The sequence below is a fragment of the Mytilus californianus genome, unplaced genomic scaffold, assembly GCF_021869535.1.
Source record: "Mytilus californianus isolate M0D057914Y unplaced genomic scaffold, xbMytCali1.0.p SCAF_2, whole genome shotgun sequence".
Lineage (NCBI taxonomy): Eukaryota > Metazoa > Mollusca > Bivalvia > Mytilida > Mytilidae > Mytilus > Mytilus californianus.
Genome location: NW_026262668.1, coordinates 100,763,263 through 100,787,981, shown reverse-complemented (window position 1 = coordinate 100,787,981; position 24,719 = coordinate 100,763,263). Strand labels below are relative to the sequence as shown.

The 24,719-nt window shown below is 32.8% G+C and overlaps 1 protein-coding gene across 1 annotated transcript in view; it reads right to left on the bottom strand.

Moving 5' to 3' along the window:
• Positions 1-174: 174 nt before the first annotated feature.
• LOC127730581 (uncharacterized) overlaps positions 175-24,719 on the bottom strand; it is a 53,190-nt gene continuing 28,645 nt past the window's right edge. The window contains exons 4-9 of the mRNA XM_052239033.1: positions 17,732-17,776; positions 6,949-6,995; positions 6,647-6,754; positions 6,129-6,226; positions 2,834-2,963; positions 175-582 (exon numbers count right to left, since the gene is read on the bottom strand). Of these exons, the coding sequence (XP_052094993.1) occupies positions 301-582; positions 2,834-2,963; positions 6,129-6,226; positions 6,647-6,754; positions 6,949-6,995; positions 17,732-17,776 (710 nt within the window). The 3' untranslated portion in view covers positions 175-300. The remainder of the gene's footprint in view (positions 583-2,833; positions 2,964-6,128; positions 6,227-6,646; positions 6,755-6,948; positions 6,996-17,731; positions 17,777-24,719) is intronic.

Below are 24,719 nucleotides of genomic sequence, written 5' to 3'. Positions count from 1 at the left end.
TGACGTCGGGTAGCTCATTCATAAAAAAGCATATGACGCGGGAGTACGATCGGAACAGCCCAAACAATATATTCATATTTTACCACGGGTGTGTACTCAAAAGCGTTTGAAGAACGTCATGTTAGAATATAATACGTCCCGTAAACGGGCGTATAAAAACGATGGGTCAAAACATTGATGTTTTAAAAATTCATTTTATTTAAATTCGTCATATATTTTGTAATAGAATGGTGCTTTAAAATTCAAAACGTATATTTGCTCTTGTCATCCATAATTATCTTTAATGATTAAACATTGCATTCAATTTGATACTAAGCTAGAACTTGACTTTACTCTGTTCCTTGTTTTATCAGGTGTGTCATTATTGCCATACATCAATGAGCTGTGAAACATTCTAGCTTCCTCTCCATCAGATTCACTTTCCGCCATTTTCATTCCTGTCAAAGTCTTCGTTCGTGCGTCCTCTGTTGACACACTAAACGATGTCAGTGACACATCAAAGTCAACCGTACCACACTGGGTTGACTTTGAATTCGTACCGTCTTCTGCTATTTGCTTTCTATCGCTCTTCCTTTTCTCCTTCTAAAATGAAAAATATGAGTTTAACTGATGATAGTAGACAACAGAAACAATGTTCCACAATTTATTAAGTTGGCATGTTTTTACAGTCACGCCATTTTCGATTTTACTCGAATTGAGATAAGACATTTAGAGAATAACCTTGGAAAATAAGGCAACTTTTATGGCCTTTTTAGAGTTCAAAATCGGAAAAACGTGAAAAGTAGCAAAAATCAGGTGGGGGTGGGAGTCTTTTTATGGCCACTACGTTACTGGTATGGGCTGAAGGTATCAACTATTATCATAAATACATGCATAGATGGTACAGGAACACAAGGAGGTATAATATGGCCAAAAGAAATGTGGTCTGTAAAATCTAGGTCACCGTTTTGTCAGAAATCGGTAAAAACGGACATTTAGGCATATTTGGCTAGCCAATAATAATTCCTCAGCAAGATTCTCAAGTCACATTTACTTCCAGTCAGCATGGATAGACTGCTGTAACTGTAAGGTAATATTTGAATGACAAAGAAACACAGTTTAGTCAATGTTAACCTCTCAAGGTCGTATTAAAATCGAAAAATAGACTGAAAATTACCATTTTTCAGTAGGGGTTGGTTCCCACCTACCAGAAAATATGAGGGTCGTAATGGGGGTACCGGTACCTTCATGACGAATAACGGTAAAAATTCTTGCCAAATGACGTTAACAGTAATTTTTTTTGTGCATGACGATAAAATGTACATTTTCTTTTAGACGATAAAAAAATCGACTGATTTTGACGAATCACGTTAAATTTTTTTCAAAAAATAACGGTAACGATAATTATTTGAGACCTCTGACGAATCACGGTAAAATTTTAACCAATTGGACGCTAACGGTAGCCGAAAATGACCGTTTGACGCCTGACGATAAAGGGCATTCCAATACCTCATCTTTTACATACGTCATAATTATTTTGACTACTCTAGGGTGGAACTTTTAATTATTTTTATGAGACGAATTACGACATTTCCATTGCCTATTCGTTATAAGTCATTGATGATTTTCAAAGGTTAAGACGATGTACATTTCGTCCATATGTTTATTTCTTTAATAATATACAAAACATTCACAGTTTTCACCTGAAAATCTTCATTTTGTTAAAATTTATTGCATTCTGAGGCGTGAAAACATTTTCAAAATGTCTGATGTTAAAGTTTGAAACCGGAACAAGAGATGTGACGTCATACTGATATATGTGCAAAAGACTAAATCAACAATTTGAGGAATTTTTAATTAAACACAATGAGAGCGTTGACTATAAGAGAAAATCGTGAATATTGGATATCGCTTGATATCAACTCAAGTTATTAAATTTCAATATACATGTAATAAAAAACGAGCCTCAAGTTTTTGTAGATGGTCTTCCTTTGACTAGCAGTAAAACCCTCTCAAAGTGGGGCGTCCATTTGTCTGTGTGGGATGTACAAATTCGCAGCCACGTCCGGTCATAATGGGGATTAAATCAGATGCCTCGTAAAAAGAAATTGCCACGCTTTTTGCACGTTAAGCCCCCAACAATTTGAGAGGGCCGTAGGTGGCCTGTTGCAAGGCTAGATTTCTGTCCCTATCCAATATTCCCTTATTTTCCTGTGGCAGTCCAAATTTCCCCGACCTTCAAGGCTTCATCCCGGACGGCCTCTAATACAGGACATACTAGTACCTATTGTATTTATTGTTGATCTAATCTCGTCCTGAATATGCATGAACTATTTGCCACTGGACGTTAAGCAACCAACAATCAATAAATCAAGTTCAATTATCAAGTTTTCGTTTAATGCGGCCAAAGATCGAGCCCATGATCGTCCCAACTCCACGCGAACGCTCTGCCATGAGATCATCGAGGCGGTAAGACCCATGGACACTATAAGTTTCAATCTTAAAAATCACAAAACATACGAAAATGGTGTTAAGAGAGAAAATATAAAAATAAGAGTTTAATAGAAAAAAAGTGCAAACCCTTTATCTAAGAACAATGTAATACATATGTATTTTCCTGTTTCAAGCCAGGAACGTCATTTAGAATGGATCTATATTTTTTGTTGTTGTATTTGGAGAATTCGGTGTTGATGGTACACCTTTGAAGTCTCTGTTTAATTATTCACAACTTTTCTGGAAGATTGTATTTTTTTGGCTATATATGTCGTTGGATTGATGTTTCTTTGACGTATATCCCATCTTATATTGCATAAGAGATCAAAAGTTTGGTGATATTTTAGGAAAATGTACAAACCTTTTTTTCTGATGGATAAGAATGAGGTTGTGGTATTGGATTTTTCTGGATGATTACCCTCTGTTGTAATAGTTTTTCCTTTTCTGCTAGACTTGTTCTACTGTTACGTCTAAGCTTGTCCATAAATGAACTGAACAAAATAAAAAAACGACTTAGAATTATTCTTTTGTATCCAGTAAGTGTGTCTTTTTTCTGATTGCGAATAGAAAATTATGTTTACATTTGGTGGTGGTCAATTTAAAGATAAGTGTCCAAACTTAAACATGTTCGTCCTGATTTCACATCAGGACAACTTCCAAAGTCTTTTAACTGAAATATTCAGCATCACAGGTTGAGATTCAATTTGTTAATATGATGTCGTTTTAAACATTAACAAATAATAAATAAATTTGGTGTATTTACTGTCTTCTGATTGGTTAAAAGTATTACCTTTATTTTCAATGTTGTCAATTTTTATGGCGACACGCCCACTCTGACGTTGTGTATTCATACGCCAACATGTGTGTACGTTGTTATTCAACTTATTGTAAATATAAATAATATAAAATGCTCTTTGAGCCTTATTTTTGATAGAAATTTATTTATAATGAATGGCTATTATTTATTTTGAATTTATTGAACCATAAAATTAATTTTTGACTCTTCACATTTTACATAATCCGCTTCGCGGATTATTCAATGTGAAGAGTCAAAAATTAATTTTATGGTTCAATAAATTCAAAATAGATAATAGCCATTCATTAAATAAAAATAATGACTCAAACTCCATTTTGTGTTTGGTACATTAAGATGAATAACCTAAGAACCAAAAAAAAAAAAAAAGAACATTATATCGTGGATCTCTGAGAGTTTCTGTTATTTAATAGAAATTTGACATAAAGTAAACTTAATCAAAGTACTGAAGTACTGAACATCGGACGACCGCAAGTTCTTGTGGATGGTCACAAGCACTTGTCTCAGAAAAAAATCACATCTCTATACCTGAAAGTGAGGTTAATGTACAGATATAAAAAAAATTCTGAGACATGTTCGTGCGTGGATGATAAATAAATGACAGGGAATTCAACCTCATCGTAATAACTATTATATATAGTGATACAAATCAGTATACTCTAGTTTTGTTGTTATATATTATATTAATATTTGTATATTACAGTTACATGTATATATAATTTTCATCCATTTGTATATCATTCTATTCTACTATATTTATAATAGTGTAGTGCAAGTGCATGGTGGACACTCTTCCGTAAAAATTCGATTTTTCTAATAGATTGGATTTGAGTAGGCATTCATATTTCCCCGCAAAACGTTCAATCTCCCATGCAGAGTTATCGGTCCTTGAGAGAGAGAGCAAGGACCGATAACTCTGCATGGGAGATTGCAAATGTTCTTGAGATATTCTTCCGCATGCGTTAACACAATTTTTTCTGTACATGTGCATAGATATTAATGATTTTTTACTTATATATATATATATATATATATACAACTCGTCTAACTTAAAACATCAGCCCAACAGTGTTAGATCTGTAAATTTGCTTTCGCAAATTTTTTGTTCTTCCCTCGCCGGGACTCGAACTCATGTTACTGACATATCGTGATATCAAATCGCCGGCACTGTATCCGACGCGCTAGACAACCTAGGCTTCACAATAATACAGCTTTCGGTGGCCGGGTGTTACCTTTCCTCGTCAGTTTTAATCTAGCGTCGTAATACATTACATGATATATAAGGCATGAAGATGGAATTGTTAAGATCAGCTGAAATATCTATTGTAAAGGATCCTACAAATTAATGCAAGATACAGTCACAGAAATAATTATATTTATAAGTACATCAGAACCAGTTACAACTCTACAACAGATTTATCCATCGGATCACCAGCAGTGATGGTGATACATGGCTGTGTACATTATCCATCGGATCACCAGCAGTGATGGTGATACATGGCTGTGTACATTATCCATCGGATCACCAGCAGTGATGGTGATACATGGATGTGTTCATTTATATAACAAAACATTTTCATATTATTAATTTATGTTCTAAAAAAAATATTTTATGAGTATTCATTGAAGAAATGAATTTATAACAAGCGATAAGGAATGTTATTTTGCACTCGATGATGGCCGCGTATTTATAGATTATAGATCGGTTATCAGTCAAACACGAAAGTTACGTAATGTAAATCTCTCTGGCAACAATACATGATGGTCATCGGAATGCCCTCACGGTCATCGCGATGTAAAAATTGTATGTTGACATATAATTGTCTTTATTTTATGCTTTATGTTTCGTTGGGTTTCTATCTCATTTATAGCTTCTCCTTTTCTTAAAATCTGAGTATTTTTTTTAAAATCTTTATGGAGATTCGATACAGTCTCACATTGTATTGTCACTTTTGTGATTTTGAGTTTGTTGTAGATCGACACGATTTCTCTTAAAGTTATACCATAATACATATGTTATATTGCTAGTATTCGAGAAAAATGAGGTTCAAATTAGGAACTATAGTGATTAAAAAAAAACATCGGTCAACTTTAAAATATCTATAAAACGGATATTTTTTCGAAATAGATGAACCAATGTTGTTTTATTTAAAATTTCTGATAAATGTGCATAAAGGAAAATAATATTATATGTCAGCAGTGGTGTTTTATTTCAAAAATTAATCGAGTTTTCGTATTACATGCAAAAATATGTTAAACTTGTCGACCTTTATGGTCGTACAAGGTTCTAGTCACTCATATTCTAATATTTTCATGATTTGCCTTTTATTGTGCATTGTGAAAAAGTATAAATAAAAAGTATGTGTTATACCCTTCTTATTTTAGAGATAATTGCAAAAATTGTTTCAGAAAATGTGTTTCCACTATTGTCGCTTCATATCTTGTGTGACAATCCCTTTCCAACGTTCTGAAATATTTTACGACGTCTCAAGCAAAATTAAAAAAAAAATCAGTGCAATGATACTTTCAAAAAGCAAATATTTGTCACTTCTTTCATTTGAAAACGACACAATAAATATCTTTTGTAACTCATTCGATTGGTAGTTTTGTGCGATTTTTAATTCTTCTAAACCGTACAAATAAATTTTATATTTTTAGACAGTTTATTGTTATTCAGTATTTATACGGTCAGTGACTGTAACACAATCTTTTTTACAGTTAATTCATTTTGACTGTGCACAATAATAGAAACTGTGTAAATAAAATGATACATAATTTTACATAAACTTTTCTATTTTTTTTATTTTAACTGAATGTTTATATATCTTTTCAAATTACTTACTCACAACAGGTGTCCCGTTTATCTCGTGACAATCCTCCATCTACATCAAGGCTGCCTTTATCATACTTTGTTGTTTTTGCAGATGAATCTTTGTTTAGCTGTTTATATATAAAGAATATATGAAAGGTACTCACTGAAAATATGCCTTCGGCTGTTTTCTGCTCTTTGGTTCGGTTGTTGTCTCTTTGACACATTCCCCATTTCCATTCTCAATTTTATTATGTATATGATGACCATAATTTTGTTATTCAATACGAAATGCTTTAAATTGAAAATCTCTTACTTCTCCCGATTTAATCAGGAAATTTTATTAATTTTAATGCGACCGAGGGATAACCTATCATCAGGTACAATCGAACCAAATTAATACGACATAAAAACAGAAAGAAAAAAAAGTAAAAAGCTGAACACATATTTTTGTCAAGGACTCGAGCTAAACTTTTTAGTTGACATTGTTACCTAGGGCTTATAATAAATAATGCTAACTGTCTTGCAAAAGTATGATATTAATACTTTACCCTGATTACAAAAAATATGCAAATAATGAAGACAATGGCACCACCAGCAACTCCAAACCACATTATAATTTCTTCTTGATCGGAGAGTGTTATACCATTATCCTTCTCCTACAGATATTGATACTTTAATATACATGATTCTTATAAAGTACTGGTTAAATCAAATTTTGTGTATAAGTTAGAGAGACTTAAAATTAAAAAAAAAAACTTTTGTAATTAATATAAAAATGAATCAACATATTGAATTGACGCACGTTATTGTATTACCCGTTAAAAAGTTAAAATGTTATAAATATACTTACTTTCTTTGATTGTTTTTGTTCCTTTTCAAGGAGGGCTCGCAAACCATCTACAAGGCAAACAGAGAGTTATAATAATTTTATTTAGATAGAGTGGTTATTTCATTCCAGTTATCATGACTCATTTTGAAAGTACTCGATGAATTACAGAAACACGTTTCCCATAGTGTTGGGTTTACCAAAATACCTAAAGTGATTGGTGTTCCGATCGGGACTAACTGTGTCCCTTTAATTACTATTATAAATCACAGTGTATGGCTAACATTCATAAACATTAAAAAAAAACACCACTTAAGGAGGTTCGCTACTCTGCACTTACTTGACAAAAAAGCTTCATATTGTGACTCGCAGCTGATATTTTATAATAATCTAATTTTGGATGTAACGCGTCTTCTGATTGGCTGACGTTGTTTTGTTTATCAGCTCATAGACATAATTTTGTCATGTGACCGTGACGTCATCAACGTTTTTTCATGGTTTACTCCGGTTTAAAATGGAATTCAGAATTAAATTATAAGAAATGACTGTAATATTTTTTCTGTCTATTCGAAATAACATAAAAAATGTGGTGCACACTTTAAAATAATCCGCTACGCGGGTTATTCAGTGTGCACCACATTTTTGATGTTATTTCTTCATAGACAGAAAAAATATTACAGTCATTCCTTAAATATCAATGAGCACACAACCTGATAATCGATTTATCGGATTGCATTTGTGTATTAGAATGATAGAAACAAGTTTTTTTTCTTTGTTTCACCAGAAAACCAGAAGATGACGTGATAAGTTCGGGTCAAACTTATCAACGTCGGTTCATTCATTATGACGTCGGTGGTATGTCTGGGTCAAAGTTATCAAAGGCCGGGTCGACTTATTTGACGTTGCAATGCCGTGATCAGTTGGAAAGCAGGTCACGGTTTGACCCCAAGTCTATCAGCAACAATAGAGTCACGTGACCGTGAAAATTCTATAAAACAACGACTGAGACAAACCTCGTTCTTACTCAATAAAATGCCACTGTCATGATAAAAAGTTATTGATCTAAATAATCTTGAATATACATAGTTTTAACTCGTCAAAACTTTCACGTCAACTAAAAGTCCTTCCTTCTTAATTTTACCTTCAAACTTGAAATTTGCGTGAAAATTGTCAAGTCTCTTGATCGAAAAATCAAAATATTTTCGAGGAAACTAAAAATGATGGGCTGAATTTAAATTTGATAAAGCATCTCATTAAGACAAACACACGATATGAATATCTAGGCAATAGAGTTTTGGATACGCAAACGTCAAGTTATTTTCAACACGAAGCGGTGGTTTTTTTTGCCGATTTGTGGAAGTGGTTATCTCCCCTTGATATCAGTCAAAAATAAAAACCCAGCAAAAAAAATAAAAGAAGTTTACTTTACAAAAATCAAGAAGAAAATAAATGGAATTCGATTTACAAGTATGTTATTATAATATTAAGAAGAGATACTTCCCTACTTTTCAGAGAAGGATTTTAGTGGTAAAAATTAGAAGACAAAAAATTGGTAAAAATTTAGAAATGCCACCCAGAAACCTATACTAGAGGGGCCTGATGGGGTGGGGTCTCATCACGATTCACGAGTTGGTTTTTTTGTCAATCACGATTCACAGAAAATAAATCTCCATGATCACGGATCACGAAAATATAAAAAAAAAAAATCTGTAGAAAAACGGATCACGATAGCGAAAATGCGCCGATCACGAAGAACGAAAATAACCCATCAGGCCCCTCATATATAATTTAAATAATCTTTCTGAAATAAAAAATAATAAATAATACTGATTATTTAAATGTTATAACTTATATTCTAAAAAGTGGGACCATGAGTCACAATAGTTTCTTCTAAGTAAAAAAAAACCTATTAGGTCAATCCTATGTTTCTTAGTTGAACAGTACAGCACTGCCTAGAAAAGATCCTACAGAATTTGAGAAAGAGGATCTGTTTTTTATCAAAAATTTTGAAAGAAAGTCTGGAAAAAATAATACTTAAAGTTATAAGTGACATAATTTGAATTTTAAAATCATTATTATTGTAAAATGCAATTATTAGATTAGCAAGCACAGCTAGTAGCCCTTGCCAAATTTCTGAGGGTATTTTATAGATTAAGAAAGTAAACTTTTTGAGAAAAAAATAGGGCTTCTACTCTTCAGGTTGCTGTATCAGCTGGTATACATATTTTAAACAAAGTATTTGATATTTTTTATCTAATTGATAATTGGAAATTTATATCACAAATGATAATTGGTAAAACAAATCTTGTGCCTTTTACCTAATGATTGTGAAAGATAAGAATTTGCCATTTCAGGCATTTGAATAATTCAATTTTGTAAGAAAACATCTCTATGAATTAAATTTCTTGTTTGACTTGATATGCTAGTTTTTGCACTTATTACTGTAGCTTATTTAATAAAGTCAGAGATAATCACATAAGCAAGGTTTTTAACTTATAAGTATAATTAACTCAATAACTGACCTTCATTTCCTTTTTCATTAGTCCAAATAATTATGACGTCTTGAAAGCGATGTAAGGCGTCAAAGAAAAAAAATATAATAGCCTTTCAAGACGTTATAATTATTGGACTACTTTTTCATATGATTTTTTCCTCCAGAAATTTTGCAAGGCATCTTCTCTTGCTATTTTTTTGGTGTTTTTGTCCATTCATTGATTTGTCAGATTTGTTTCCAGTATGAAAGAAATTTTCTATTAAGACGTAGTTTCAAACACAATAAAGATGATCTTTGTTTCACTTTTCCAATTTGTAAATTTTCACTATAGTCTATGCACATGACCCTGACACATATTTTGTTAACGTTATATGACGTATGTTGAAAAAAGAAAACAATGTCACCGTCAATTTGTGTAGGGGATCAATAAGGGTTTTAGTCACTTTGAAATGGAAGTATCGTATGGAATTGTGAAAAACAACAATTCTTAATTACAATTTCATTCATATCTCTAATAAAATCAGCATTTTAGAGTACTTTGGAAACAGGTACAATGAAAAGAAGCTGAACATTCACTGTTTTGAACTAGAAAATCAGTCAAAACCAGCTACAAATTGACATGACTGGTGGTCACTAAAATTGTTGTATAAGAGTAAAAAATGATGGCTTCATAATAGTGTAGAAATTTGAAATAGGTTACCCGGTTTCATTTAAGATTTTTAACGTTCTATTCCGTATTTGGATACGCAAACGTCAAGTTATATAAATTCGATGTTTTTGGCGAACATAAAAGATGGCTGATAATTTTTAGAACGGACAGGATAAAGTAATAGCTAATTAAAGTTATTTTCGACAATGTTTCAATGTCGTATTGAAACTATATTGTTCACAAAATCTACAAACTTTAAAAATCAATTATAATAAAAGCATGACAAGTTAAAAAAATAGTTTAAACGTCGATTTTTAGCCGATTTATTTCGCGGACTTTTTGACGCCACCAACGACTCTAGCGCCACCTAATTAATTCCCCCTGCTATTGTTGCTGATAGAGCTTGACGACAACGGACGTTTCCAAGGACTTGCTTTCCAACTGTCAGTGATAAGCAATTTTATGAAGAGATGAGCCGATTGATACAGACAATTAGAACACCTATAAGTCCGTTTATCAAGTTATCTGCATATTGATATTGTAAAATATCAGCTGCGAGTCACAATATGAAGCTTTTTGTCGAGTGAGCGTAGCGAACGAGTTCAAAAAGGCTTCATATTGTGTCGATCAGCTGATATTTTACAATATAAATATGCAGGCAACCAGATAATCGATTTATCGGGTTGTATTTGCGTATTTTGCATGATAGAACCAAGTGTTTCACCAGCAAAACGGAAGATGACTTGATAAGTTCGGATCAAACTTACGGTCAACGTCGGTTCGTTCATTATGACGTCGGTGATATGTCCGGGTCAAAGTTATTAAGGCCGAGTCAACGTATTTGACGTCACAAAGCCGTGATATGCAATTTTATTTAGGTGATATGGGAGTATAAATTAAAAATGATAGAATTTGTTCATACTTTGCCAAAACGTAGTATATATTGTGTTATGTTCAAAAATATAATAAAAATTTTAGGTCACCGAGCCTTTTCTCAAGCTACATGTTGTGACAAAATGACACATATTTTTGTATGGATTATACAGGAAAAAACATCGGTTATGTGATTAGAAGCTAAACTAAATGATAGAATTGTAAAATAAAATACGAGAAGATAGCTTTTGGAAAATGCTTTGAGAATATCAAAAGAAAAGATAGGGTCACCGTACGTTTTTTCCGGCTAAAATATCAAATTGAAAAAAATCATGTAGATTCCTTCAGAAAATGCACTATTTCAGTATAACTATAACCTCCCCTTAAAATGCCAATTCAAAAACATTAAAAATCAAGCAAAAATAATCTTAGCTTGTAAAAATATAATATTTATAAGTTAAAATCTTATAAATTTATTCTTTTAAATGAAAAATCACATTAGTTATCTGCATTCCTCATCAAATTTTGCTAATTTCATCATTTGAAAATCTGGACCTTAGGTTCTCTGTTATTTACAATCCAAGATGGCGAAAGACACCCATACTACCTTAAGAGCTGAGCAGAGTGATACAGACAGTGGGACGACCGATAAGTCACAGTTTGACGTCGCGAAAAATAACATTTTACGTTAGCACGTCATTATCTCCCCTGCAACTTCAGGCAAAAGGTACGTAAATGGACGATCTCACGGAATTTTACATTCAACTTTTAAAGCACGAGGAACTGCACATGAATATCGAAAAAGCAATTTATATAACTTTTTATACTTTCTGAGATATTTATTATATATCCGAAAAATAGAGGTATACATTAATAGAAAACACATACATATCGTACGAAAGTTCAACAATATAAAAATAAGGAGATGAGATATGATTGCCAATGAGACAACTATCCACCAAAATTTAAAAAAAAAGTGGATGTAAGCAATTATAGGCAACAGTACGGCCTTCAACAATGAGAAAAACCCATATAAAAGGCACTGACATGAAAAATATGAAACAATTCAATTGAGAAAACAAACGGCCTAAATTATAACAAAACAATTGACGAAAAACAAATATGACAGACATGTACCAACGACAACCACTGAACTACAGGCTCCTGACTTGGGACAGGCACATAAATAATGTGGCGGGTATAAACATGTTTGTGAGCGCTCAACCCTCCCCTAACCTGGGACAGTGGTGTAACAGCACAACATAAGAACAAACCATAAAAATTATTTGAAAAAGGCTTAACTCATCAGATCGATACAAAGCAGAAAAACATCAAACAAACACAGACCGGACGTGGCAGGGTAATTATCTATTCCTCATCCCTAACAACAAAAAGGACACTAAGTACAGATCTGCGAGTTCTCGCAGTTACTGACAGCTAGTTCAAAGCCAATGACAAATAATAAAAAAAATCATGTATCTAAGACTAAAATATCAATCAGTACACATCCAACATCCAATGGATGTAGTGTAAAGACGTCATTAACAGCAGAGAAAAACACGACATTGTGCAATGCCAACATAAAGGTATCGACAGATTGTAGTACCGTTAAATGCATATGTGCATAACAAAACTTTTAAGTATGATTTTAATTTACTGATAAGTAAATCAATATTTATACCAATCAAAACAATATTCAAAGAACTAATTACAGTGTTGAATTGGTAACCTTTTAGAATAAGTTTATTCAAAGGATTGATAAGTTTACCCCAATATTCATTTTTCTAAATACCCTGCATGTCAGTCCTACGAATGCTTCTGAAATTAATATAAAATTTATAGGGGGGTCACCGAATTCTTTTTTCTTTTATATAAGTAGACAGCATGAAATAAGCGAAGAAAAGGTAAACGGAAGGGCCCCTTTTGTGACTGATATTGCATCAGCATCTTATTTTTAGATAACATAGGAAAAACGAATCCGGTGAGCCCTATTAGTTATATACCGGTATCAAATAAAATAGAAGTTTAATGGCAATAACATATAATTTTTAAAGAAAATTAGAAGATTTTTATAAAAAGGCAATTTAAATTCAAATATTTCAATATTTTTTTTTTGCGATATTTTTTATTTTCATTTACACTATGTATCCCCCGTACACCCGCCATAGCCGATAATGTACTGTCGATTTAAATCATCGACAGTGACCGTCTATTGCGCCGGATAGCTCATGCTAGTGAAAAAGGACTGCACCTAGATTCTGGTAAATATTTTGTCTTTTTATAGTGTTAAATTCTACAAACTATTTTAAAATCATTTCTCATACTTGCAACACTACCTGTAGCTTATACCCATTGGAGTATGCTTTGAAAAACAAGAATATAATACACTCTTATGAGGTACGTTACATTGAAAACCCTTTGAAGAAAAAATTACACTGTATAATCTTCAATGAGATACATTAATGAACAGGTGCTTGCATAAATTATACATATGAACACGTGTCCCTCCGACAGCAAGACACAGGTACAAGACGAGATTTTTTTAAAATATATGTATATTTACTGAATACACTTACAGTAAATGTGCATAGATTTAAAAAATCTCGTCTTGTACCTGTGCAGCAAGAGGGTTGAGTATTATCGCATTTCTATTTACAGCAATGTTAACGTGGGGAAATGTCATAAGTTTTGCAACGTCACAAATATGAACGCCACGCGGTTTGCCGCGACAAAGCAAAAAAAAAAAAAGTCAGCAGCCAAAGGGTGTAAACCTTTAACAGCGCCAGGCATGTCCCTTTTACATGGAATAGAAGTTCCTTTATAATATTAGTTCCAAATAGAATAAATGTTCTGGAATGCTATTTTCACTGTCAGAAATATGCCATTGTTTGTTCCGGTAAGCCTATAGAATATTTGTCAGGAACAGGAACACATATCATAACATTAATTGTTTATAACAAAAGTGATACTTCTGTTAGGAGGAACAAATATTATACAATTATTGACTTTGATGAGGTTAATACATAGAGAATAATACATTATTCTAAAGGCCCTCGGGCTGATATTGGTATCTCGGGATGATACGGCATGTGATACGGATTTTGCCATGTTTTATACACTTTATCATATATTTAAACAGGAGAGTATATAGGAACTACTTATTCACCCGAAGCACATGGGTTACCTTACAATTGTTGTCCATAGAAATATTTTGTTTATTGTATTTTTTTGTTGTTTGTTTGTGTTTGTGTCGTCTGCTGATCCGAAACTGTCCGAGAATACGTTCGAGAAATCCGAGTAGGGCTGCGATAAAGGGGTGTGGTAAAGGGAAGACATGCGACAAAGGGGTGTGATAAAGGGTGCGCATCAAAGTTGAGCGATACGGATTAAACAGCAGGCTATTTATCAAATTTTCAAAACTACTAAATATATGATACAATGATTTATTATACTTTCATAGCATATATTTCATGCCTAATACAGTGCTTTTTGCATATGTGTAACTGTAACAGCCACTATGTTCCGTCAGTTACTTTGTTCCGGCGGAACTTTTCAACTAGTTATTTCGTTCCGATGGAACTTTTCAACTAGTTGTTTTATTCCGAGTGCAGTCGAAAAGTTCCGGTAAAAAGTAGCTAGTTGAAAAGTCCCGGAACAATGTAGTTAGTTGAATAGTTCTGGCGGAACAGAACAACTAGTTACATACCATATTTCGTCCTTTTTGTAGAAAGAGGGGGAAGAATGAGTATCAGTATATATAAGAGCAAATCATTAATTTACAAGAATACCCAACGCACTGAAAGGGGTTTCTTTGGGGACAAATATGCAAAATTTAAGTTGTATTTCATAGCTCACATAAAACGGAATAAGTTGCATTATCATGCAAATTTAGTATTCATAGTACCCTCAAGAGAGGGAAGAATACCCCCTCCTCATGTGGTTCTTTGCATCAATTCTCCAAATGGAACTTTGTGACTGGTTGATGAGTTCCGTTGGAACTTTTGGGCTATTTTGTTAGTTCCGGTTTTGACTTATTTGCCAAAGAGGAACTTTGTGGCTAGTTGATAAGTTCCTTTTGACTTTTGTAATCAGTATCTTGGTTTCCCTTTGAAAGGTTCAAATATAATATGTTGCGCTTTTACTTTGCATCGTTTCTCCAAATGGAACTTTCTGCCTGGTTGATAAGTTCCGTTGGAACTTTTGGGCTAGTTTGTTAGTTCCGGATTTGACTAATATGGCAAAAAGGAACTTTCTAACTAGTTGATATGTTCCGTTGGAACTTTTCAACTAGTCACTTTGTTCGGGTGGAACTTTTAAACCAGAGGAAGAATAAAAGTAACTAGTTAATAAGTTCCTCCGGAACTTTTCGGCTAGTTAGTTCTTTCCGCCCGGAACTTTCCAACGTCGGAACAAAAGAGCATTTACATAACGACCGGAAGAAAACAAGTCGTATTTGCACACCCGGTCTGATAACCCCGTATCAGCCCAATGACGTCACTATCCGGGCTGATATGGCCGTATCGGCCCGGGCAAAAAATCCATATCAGCTTCCTGTGTTAATCTTCTTTATTTTCGAAAGTATATGAAAAAGAGATTAATACATGGCCATTTCAATATCGGCCCGGATATCATCTTCGACCAATATTAGCACCTCGACTACGTCTCGGGCTGATATGGGGGTCTCGAGATGATACCCGGGCCGATATGGAAAAGGCCATGTATTAATCTCTATTTATCATATACTTGTATAAAATATTAATAAAATTTTACTTTTCAATAACATTTAAAAATATTAAAAGGCTATGAAAGGATTACTAGGTTTATTGACCAGATTCCTAAGAATTTCCTCAGCGGGCTGATAAAGGAACCTTTATTGACTGCTTCCGGAATGTTATCACATGCCTTTCCGTTAATTTCCGTGACGTTTATCACATGAAACTTCGTGCATTTCCGGAAATTTGTTCGAAAACGACAACACAGTGCGGAAAACCGCAAGTGATTTAAGACTTTTCACAAAATGGTTGAGGAGTAAATTTCAAACTAAGAACATGTTAATTGTTGTGACAAGATAAATAAAATGCTTGTAATATCAATAAAAACAATAAAAGTTAAGACATTTGTATTTGGTTGTCTGTAAATTATTATCTAAAAATTCATGGAAAGACAAAATTTTAATTAATAGTTCTTGTCGGTATTTCTTCTGTTGAAGTATATGATAAAAAGATAATTACATGTCATTTATCATATCAGACCCTTTATCGGCCCTCGTTCATGATATCAGCCCTCGAGCCTGCGGCTCTTGAGCTGATATCATGACCTAGGGCCGATAAAGGGTCTGATATGAAAAATGCCATGTAATAATCTATACTTATCACACCCCTACTCAAATTTCTCGTATATGACAGTAGTGATTCCGACTAAATTTACATGAAGTCCAGTGGCGGATCAAAAAGGGGGGGGGGGGGGGGGGGGGGGGTCCGAACCCCCCCCCTTTTTGACGATCAATGCATTTGAATGGGGGACATATAGTTGGAACCCCCCTTTATCCTGGGTTAGGAACCCCCCTTTTATAAATGGCTGGATCCGCCCCTGAATTCCATGTTTTAATTTATGCAAGCTTCTCAAGAAATATTTTTCCTCGATGGGTCCTGAATGAAACAGTCATTAGGGCGTGACGTCAGTCATCGTCATTGTTTGTCATGTGACGTCACAGACGTCGAGCTTTCATATTTTTCATCACACGAAATGCAACTATAAATAAGAACTCAATGAAATACCATATAAAACACAAAAAATACAATAAACAAAATATTTCTATTAACAACAGGACGCAATTGTAAGGTAACCCAGGTACTTCGGATGAATAATTAATCAGTTCTTTTAAAGCTCTTAAAACAAGACAAAAGTAAATCTGAAGGTAACCCAGGTGCTAAGGATCAGAAAGCAGTTCTGCTGTTTTAATATATGATAAAGCGTTTAAAACATGGCAAAATCCGTATCGCCCTCGACCAATATCATCCCACTGGCTGATATTGGTATCTCGGGATGATACGGCATATGCTACGGATTTTGCCATGTATTATTCTCTATTTATCAACCACCGAGACATGATATGCATCGAGGCCAACGGCCGAGGGTGAATGTCATATCTCTGGAGTTGATAAATCATTGTATCAACTGAAATCAAAAGTCAACAATTGTTTTATTATATGACTTTTTATCCTTTTCTAATTTTCTAGTTTTTGCTCACGATACTTTTAAAACTGTTCCCTATTTATACACTAAATATATCATCTGCTTTTGCAGTTGCTAATTTTCATAAGTTGAAATATCCAATATAGTTTACTTAAAAAAAACCGAAAACAAAAAAAGAGAAAGAATACACTGAAAACAAGAAGAAAAGGAAAAAATCTGGAATTTACACGACGTTGCCTTGGAATATCTATATTTAGGTACACGGACGCTGTTCTAAATCTTATATTAAACTGACTCTCGTGATTTTTGCCGAGATGAAAAAATGTTTTATCAAAGAGGATTTCCTATGCTTTTAGCCAATGAGAAAATAGAAAATTTATAGTCATATAATAAAACTTAATAGTACCAAATTTGCACCTATTTTGACAGTTTTTTCACCATCATTTATTTAAGAAACAGATAAAAGTTTCCAAACTGTAATTGTTTTGTAGATGTATCCTTATTTACCATATAGTTCACCAAATATATGTGTGAATCCACACTGAATAACGCTTGCTATACGAATATAACTTTTTTGATAAAGACAAACAACGTACCATTTTTGGAAAATAATCCTTCTCTAGTGTCTTTAAGTCTTCCTACTACAATGATAAGTAAATCAGTATACACAGTAATTCAATAATTTGCGCGTGTGTGTGTTAGAGAGATAGAGAGAGGAGAGAGAGAGAGAGAGAGAGAGAGAGAGAGAGAGAGAGAGAGAGAGAGAGAGAGAGAGAGAGAGAGAGAGAGAGAGAGAGATAGAGAGAGAGAGAGAGAGGAGAGAGAGAGAGAGAGAGAGAGAGAGAGAGAGAGAATCGATTTCTTTATTCAGCTAACTCCACGAGTGTGTAACTTTTACACACGTAGTAATCCCTGGGTCGTGTTTTCTATGTGTTTTATTTTGTTGCTACCCTACTGACGTATATCAAAGATATCCTTTTATTCAAATTGAGGTCATTTGCTATAATGTTTTGCCATACTGATGTTTTGCCTGACCGGTTGATTATCTTTTTAATCAACTTGTGATTCGTTATATCTCAGTTCTTCTTTAGTCAATTATAACGTCAAACTTTCTTGCTTTCTACTGAATATCCTATTTGTGACGTCACGCAAAAAAGGCGATCATGCACGATGACGCCACATAAAAAGAATATATATTTTGGATAAGAAGGATTAATTGTGTCTACGGATCGTATAAATATCATTAGAGAAACAGCTGCCACCACTTAAAAACGTGCAATAAAATATTTCTTCAGCTAAATTTAAATACTTGTAACGCTCGGCAAGCCTCGCGTTTTTTTAAGTTCAAATATATTAAATATTGTGTATTTTTTTATAAAAGATCTGGTGTTGTTGTGAAGTCCGCCTACTAGACGTACAGTATAGCACGCCGCTCAACTGAAACGTAACTATCGTTGACGTACTTCCTTTAGCTTTCTCAATACATTTTTAAAATCAAACTAGCAAGACGTCTGTTCTTTAGTTCATGCCATTATACGATATTTTAGCCACTTTACGCAATAGGTGTCAGAATATAATACATTCTTTTAATGTGAAGATTTTTTAAGAAAGTATTTTGCGTATTTTTCTCTTTTTCTGCGATATGTTTTCATATATCACGCTACTCAGAAACTAAGGACGCACGTGACGTTGTCAATGTAAACATCATAGGCAAAATAAACTCGAAGATAATAATAAATATTTTGAGTAGCACATGTGTAGCATTTTAAGCATACGCTTACAAATCAGCCCTGAGATGAGATGTGGCAGAGAAACATCCTCGAGTTTGAAAGACCTTTGACAATCTGTTTATCGCTATTTTGCCTATGACGTCGTTGATGTTTACATTGTCATCATCACGTGCGCCCTGAATTTCTGACGATAATTTTCCATATCAAGCGATTAGCGTAATGGGGAAAAATCATCACGAAAAAAGAACAAAGGAAAAAGACACAAAATAGCGATAATCGATGAGATTGTATCTGAGAAACACCCTCTCGTTTGAAAAAAACCCATCGATAATCTATAAGTATTATAAGTGCAATTCCAAATAGATGCATAATTATGATAGACGATCGATAGTTCTAATGTGACTGTATATTTGTTCCGCATAATATATGTTCGGAACAAAAAAGTATATTACAAAAGTTCCTGAGAACTAAAATTACATGATATTTATTGCTTCTCCATAAGGGAGCTACCATTTGATTTTTATGGGGGGGGCTAGGATGAAAAATTTTGTCCTGCTTTTTTTTTTAGTTGTAATCTCTTTCCTGCTTTTTTATTTTTTACTCTATTCGGTCCTGCCTTTTTTTTTACTAGTTTATCCTGAATTTTTTTACACAAATTGTCATCCTGCCTTTTTTTTTTACCAAGTTGCTCATCCTGAATTTTTTTTTTTTACTCAAAACTCCTGTCCTGCCTATTTTTTTCAAATTTCATCCTAGACCCCCATAAAAATCAAATGGTAGCTCCCTAAAATAAATTCCTGGAAAAAAAAGCCCTATAAAATTTGTTCCTAGAATGACTGGAAATAATACAATAGAGTGATTTTTAAAGGTCATAATAAAAGATTCATGTATATAATGTGATTGTTTACACCTGATTGCATTTTAAAAAGTAATCACTTTTACGTGCATTTTTATACATGCATGATATTATTCAAAAGTTAACATGGATTTTGTGGAATACAATAAGATATTCACAAATAGAAATAATATAATTTTGAATGTGAAATTGAGAATGGAAACCGGATGTGTCAAAGAGACAACAACCCGACCAAAGAGCAAAAAACAGCCTAAGGCGTAACACGTTTTCTGATTGGCTGAAAGTCTTGTGTCTATCAGCTCATAGACATAATTTTGTCATGTGACCGTAACGTCATCAACGTTTTTTCATGATTTACTCCTTGTAAACGGAATTTAGAATTAAATTATAAGGACTGACTGTAATATTTTTTCTGTCTATTCGAAATAACCTATAAAAAAAAATATGGTGCACACTCATAAATAACCCACATCGCGGGTTATTCAGTGTGCACCACATTTTTGAGGTTATTTCGAATAGACAGAAAAAAAATATTACAGTCAGTCTTTAAATAATGAAACTTACACAAATGAATGTTAGAAGTAATTTAACATTTATAAGCATTTATGGCATATAGTTATTGAATGTAAAATGTTTTGTTTCTTCAACTTTAAACAATAATTATCCCGATAACTTTCCTATGTTTAATTTAAACATTCGAAGGGCCATGTGAGCTTTTCCCATCACTTGGCGTCCGTCGTCCGTTACCCTTCACAAAGATCATCTCCTCTGAAACTACTGAGACAAATTTAACCAAACTTGGCAACAATCATCATTGAGGTATGTAGTTTAAAAATTGTGTCCGATGACCCTGCCAAAATGGCCGACATGGCTAAAAATAGAACATAGGGCTAAAATGTAAGTTTTGTCTTATATTTTGAAAACCGCTATAAATAGAGGATTTCTCACAGGATCAGAAATGTTCAGAATGTTGAGCTCTACCTAATATCTGTACTGTCCGACAATTTCTTACTGGAGTAATTGCCCTAAAATGATGAATTTTACTACTTTTTCCGTTTTGACTATTATCTTGAAAACTATAATAGATAGAGGGAAACTTTAAAATGCAAAACTGATCAGCAAGACAAGATCTTCAAGTAAATATAGCGGAAATCGTCACTCGACTCCTTGTTAGAGGTATTGCCCTTTAATGACAATTTTACCATTTTTGTCGCGTTTTGCCTAAAATCTTAAAAACTACAATAGATAGATAAAAATTTAAACAGCATAAGTGATCAGCGAGACAAGATCTACAAATGGTTATTGCAGTTATTGCTCATTAATGACAATTTCTACCAATTTTTAGTGTTTTTGCCTTTTATCTTGAAAACTGTAAAAGATAAGTAGAAACTTTAAATAACAAAAATGATCAGCAAGACAAGATCTACAATCAGGTAAAATTCTGCCGAAAAAGTTAGTAGATAGGAGTGATTGCCCTTAAATGACGATTTTTTTACCCTCTTTTGTGTTTTGGGCAAAAACTAAATAAGATAGAGAGAAACTGTGAACAGTAGTCTACAATGTTGAAGTTGCACTTAGACCTAGGTGAGCGAGACAGGCTCTTTAGAGCCTCTAGTTTTTTTTTTATCAATAAAGAAATTATTCATGGATCTTCCTTACAAAATAAGTTTTCCTTGAATATCTGTTTCAATAAATGCATGTATTCCTGGCAATTCTGTTACATAATCATTATTCAAGGAACTTCTCTTAAAATAAAAATAATTCCTGGAATTTCTATTACATAATTATTATTCCAGGATCTTCTCTTACATAAAATTACATTCCTGGAATTTCCTTTATATAATTGTTATTCCTGGCAATTATGTTACATAACAAATATATAAATAAATAACAAAACATCAATGTGTTGGAAAAGTATTTTTGAATTTTTCTATAAACAAAAAAAGTGATAACTAATGCCTCGTTCACACGTACATTTAATTCGAATTGAATTCGAATCGAATTCGCTAATCGCGTTCACACACTCTTCTTTTTTAATTCGAATTGATTCGAATTGGCTAAATCGCATTATCCAATTCGCATTAGAATTGCGTTTTTGTTAATACGAATTAAAAATTATTATTACATTGGTTGCAATGCATTACATTGATTTCCCAGTGAAATAAAAACCAATAATTTCACATGTGAAATAAACGTGGTTATTTCACTCCTCTGACGTCATACAACAATAGGCGTTGTCAAGACGTCGATAACGTCGGATCAAAACAAATTGTGAATGCGTAGAAAAAGATATAGTTCCTTACATTTTCTACTTTAATTTCATAAAAAAAGACATTTGCCAATGTAATAAAAAGAATAACTAATCAAAGAATTCGAATATCGAAAAATATTCAACTCGTGACCGAACAACACTGATAATTAACTCATGCGCTACGCGCATTCGTGAATTAATGTGTTGTTCGGTCACTCGTTGAATATTTTTCTCTATTTGAATTCTTCGATTAGTTATTCTATAAACGTCGTTTGGACAGTAAAGCGAATTTGACGCGCATTGCAATTCGAATTAGAATTTACGTTTGGACGTAAAACGTTTCGAATGCGAATTAAACTAATTCGAATTAGTTAATGCGAATCGAATTCGAATTACGTGTGAACGCAGCATAAATATTTTGTAATCTTGAAATATCTTGTCACAAATATAAATACTTTCAATATGATAAATAAATTGTTTGTTATTTTAATATTCCTATGTCATTGTTTCTCTCACAGTGTGATAGGAATTCATGTGAGTTGCTAGTGCTGAAGTGTTAACATTATACTTGTTCCAATAGTAACTTTCATTATATAACAAAAATTCCAATTGGAACTTTCATAAAATAATATGTTATCCAGAGTGTATGAAATTTTCTTATGGCAATGGATAAAATATTATATGGCGTCACACTAATTTGGACAATATTGAAAACAAATTGGCAGAGAAAATATGAATTATATTAGAAGATAATAAAGTATTGGCTTTATCTTCCCGTACTAAATGAGAAATAGATTTAAATATGCAGATTAAAGATTGGAATACTATTTACTCTATGCCTTTTATAATAACAAAAACTTCGTTTTTACAATATTTCCATTTTAAGATTGTTCATAGGATTCTACCATATAATCACAGGCACTTGTCTCTAAAAAAAACCAACTATAAACTTTTAATGCATATAGGTATTTTTGTTCAGAGACAAGTGCCTGGAGTCGGTTTCACAAAAAAACTTACGACTAAGATTGATCGTAAGTCATGAACAATTATTAGTCTGAAGTTTTTTTGTGAAACCGACTCCTGTGCATGTAATTCATTTTTATTTAAATGCAGATTAAAAGAAACTGAACTAAAAATGTACTTTTTGTTTAGAAATCAGATTATTTTTCTCTCACACATTTGGAAATGCAATGTTGTACAAAATTTCTAGACTGGATTGGGAATTATGATCTTTTTTTTTACCTTTTAGCATTTTGATATGCACTATCGAAATATGCAGAGAAAATCTATTCCCATGACTTACTTTTCGATATCTTTCACAGTTTGAAATATATGCATGTTTTTTGTAAAAACCCGAAATGAAGTGCCTTAATGAAAGTCCCTAGCAGGAAGGCTTAATACTATTTAATATAAGTCAAATAATACAATCATTTGTAATGAAAAAACTGTAGACAATTTTCTTGTCAATACAAAACATACAGAAACAAAATTCTACCGTTGAATTTTTTCTGTCAATAGCATTCTTGAAGCAGTACATTGTCGATTGCAAAAGAAAAAAAAATGGGGACCATGTGCTCATATTTTAGCTAGAAAAAAAAACATCGTTTTTTTAAATGCTGGCTGTTATGAACGTTCAATTATACTTTGATATTTTTGTTTGGCCGAAAATATTGTTCCCGGCAAATTTGACAGTTTCCTATTTTGCGTAAGAAATTCCGCCAACTCGTTGCATTCAAATGAAAAATGTTGTTTTCACGCTTGTTATTCTTCATACATTTCACTAGTAACTGCATTTACCTGCTTTATATTCCTAAATCGGTGTTAAGACGGATGAAATCGTGCATACTTTTCATATAATCCAATGTTTATGTACTCGCTAACTTTAATACATTTAGAATATAGTAAAGTGCTCTCGACCAATGAAAGTATAGAATTTGGTGTTCCTTAATTGTGAAGAATGAATGTAAACATGTTCTTAGTAAGGTATTATCCTATTGTTTAGGCCTATTTACAGTTCAAAACAAAGAATTTAAATAAATGAGTCACAACTGCCCGAATCATATTTATCAAATTTACAGGATTATTAACTGAAAGTTGAATTTTGAAAGAAACAAAAAATTCAAAATAGGTTTGAAGTTTACTTGTGCAGTATAATTGGTATCGTTTATGTTATTATGTGATTATTTTGAACTTCGATATTACAAAATAACGCATTATCAAAGCAATGTGTAAAAAGGAAAAGAAAAAAAACTTCTATAAATTAAATGCAACCTAAATCTTTAGCTAATACGCTTACCAAAAATCAGATTACTGTATCCGCAGTTAGTGGGAATAGTCATTTCCAATATACCGGTACATACATGAAATTGAATCGAATATAACTTATGGATTTCTTAAAAAAAACAAAACAATTTTCTTGTAATTGTTAAAATTTAGTTAATTAAGTAGTATTTGATGTAAAAAGCTGGAATAAAATTGGTTGTGGAATACAATTTAGTTGTAACTCTGATTTTGAATTTATTAAATTAAACTGTAAATAAACAAAAAGATAATTCCTCACTAAAATATTACATAATTTACACTCATACTCACAATTATGAAACTTTACGATTTGTACCATTTCATTGTACCGTTGTGTCAACTAATGTCTAAAAGGCAATTTATTAGAATTTCTCAAACTAAAAGTAAGTCCTCACATCACTACGACTAATATATAAATGAAATACCTACAAACGGAGTCATCTATT